We start from the raw sequence: 1,712 nt of genomic DNA on the forward strand, positions 1-1,712 counted from the left end.
AACAAACCGTTTATTATTTCAGTGAAATACGGAACCGTTCCGTATTTTATCTAACGGGTGGCAACCCTAAGTCTAAATATTGATGTTACATTGTACAACCTTCAATGTATGTCATAAATTCTGGCAAATTAGTTCGCAACGAGCCAGGCGGCCCAAACTGTTGCATATACCCTGACTCTGCGTGCAATGAACGCAAGAGAAGTGACAATTTATTTTAGCTAAATATGCAGGTTTAAAAATATATACTTCTGTGTATTGATTTTAAGAAAGGCATTGATGTTTATGGTTAGGTACAGTCGTGCAATGATTGTTCTATTTTCGCAAATGCGCTTTTGTTAAATCATCCCCCGTTTGGCGAAGTTGGCTGTCTTTGTTAGGAAGAAATAGTCTTCACACAGTTCGCAACGAGCCAGGCGGCCCAAACTGCTGCATATACCCTGACTCTGTTGCACAGAGTTAAATAAAGGTGTAAAAAAATAATTTAAAAAAGTGTCCAAAAATACCGATTTCCGATTGTTATGAAAACTTGACATCGGCCCTAATTAATCGGCCATTCCGATTAATCAGTCGACCTCTAGTCTATATAAGGTCCCACAGTTAACAGTGCATGTCAGAGCAAAATCCAAGCCATGACGTCGAAGCAATTGTCCGTAGAGCTCCGAGACAGGATTGTGTCGAGGCACAGATCTGGGGAAGGGTACCAAAACATTTTTGCAGCATTGAAGGTCCCCAAGAACACAGTGGCCTCCATCATTCTTAAATAGAAGAAGTTTGGAACCACCAAGACTCTTCCTAGACCTGGCCGCCCGGCCAAACTGAGCAATCGGGGGAGAAGGGCCTTGGTCAGGGAGGTGACCAAGAACCAGATGGTCACTCTAAATGAGCTCCAGAGGTCCTCTGTGGAGATGGGAGAACCTTCCAGAAGGACAACCATCACTGCAGCACTCCACCAATCAGGCCTTTATGTTAAGAGTGGCCAGACAGAAGTCACTCCTCAGTAAAAGGCACATGACAGCCCGCTTGGAGTTTGCCAAAAGACACCTAAAGACTCTCAGACCATGAGAAACAAGATTCTCTGGTCCGATGAAACCAAGATTAAACTATTTGGCCTGAATGCCAAGCGTCACGTCTGGGGGAAACCTGGCACCATCCCTACGGTGAAGCATGGTGGTGGTGACAGCATCATACTGTGGGGATGTTTTTCAGACTGGAGGCTGTATTCGCTGCCAAAGGTGCTTCAACAAAGTACTGAGTAAAGGGTCTGAAATACTTACGTAAATGTAACATTTCCATTTATTTTTATTTTTAATACATTTGCAAACATTTCCAAAAACCTGTTTTTTCGCTTTGTCATTATGGGGTATTATGTGTCGATTGATGAGGGGGAAAAAACTATTGAATCCATTTTAGAATAAGGCTGTAGCATAACAAAATGTGGTAAAAAGTCATTGGGTCTGAATACTTTCTGAATACACAGTATGTGTTTGTGTCTCTGTGTGTGTGGGTGTGTTTTCATCTGTGTGTGTGTGTGTGTGTGTGTCCGTCTGTCCAGATGTGTGTTTGTCCGTCTGTCTAGATGTGTGTGTCTTCTCTCACCCAGGTGGTTCTGCCAGCTCTTCAGGGCAGGTTCCTCCAGGGCAGGCCGAGCGGTGCTGATATCTACATGTCCTCTGTCGTTGGTGGGGAGGGACACCTTAAAGATGTCCTCCAAC

The 1,712-nt window shown here is 44.0% G+C and overlaps 1 protein-coding gene across 1 annotated transcript in view; it reads right to left on the reverse strand.

Annotated features, from left to right (window-relative positions):
* The window catches only part of wdfy3 (WD repeat and FYVE domain containing 3), a gene marked incomplete in the record, with an annotated part of 271,946 nt that overhangs the window by 68,910 nt on the left and 201,324 nt on the right, over positions 1-1,712 (reverse strand). Inside the window, 1 exon segment of the mRNA XM_055887856.1 lies at positions 1,597-1,712. Coding sequence (XP_055743831.1) covers positions 1,597-1,712 — 116 coding nt within the window.

Source organism: Salvelinus fontinalis, chromosome 28, assembly GCF_029448725.1.
Source record: "Salvelinus fontinalis isolate EN_2023a chromosome 28, ASM2944872v1, whole genome shotgun sequence".
Classification (NCBI taxonomy): Eukaryota; Metazoa; Chordata; class Actinopteri; order Salmoniformes; family Salmonidae; genus Salvelinus; species Salvelinus fontinalis.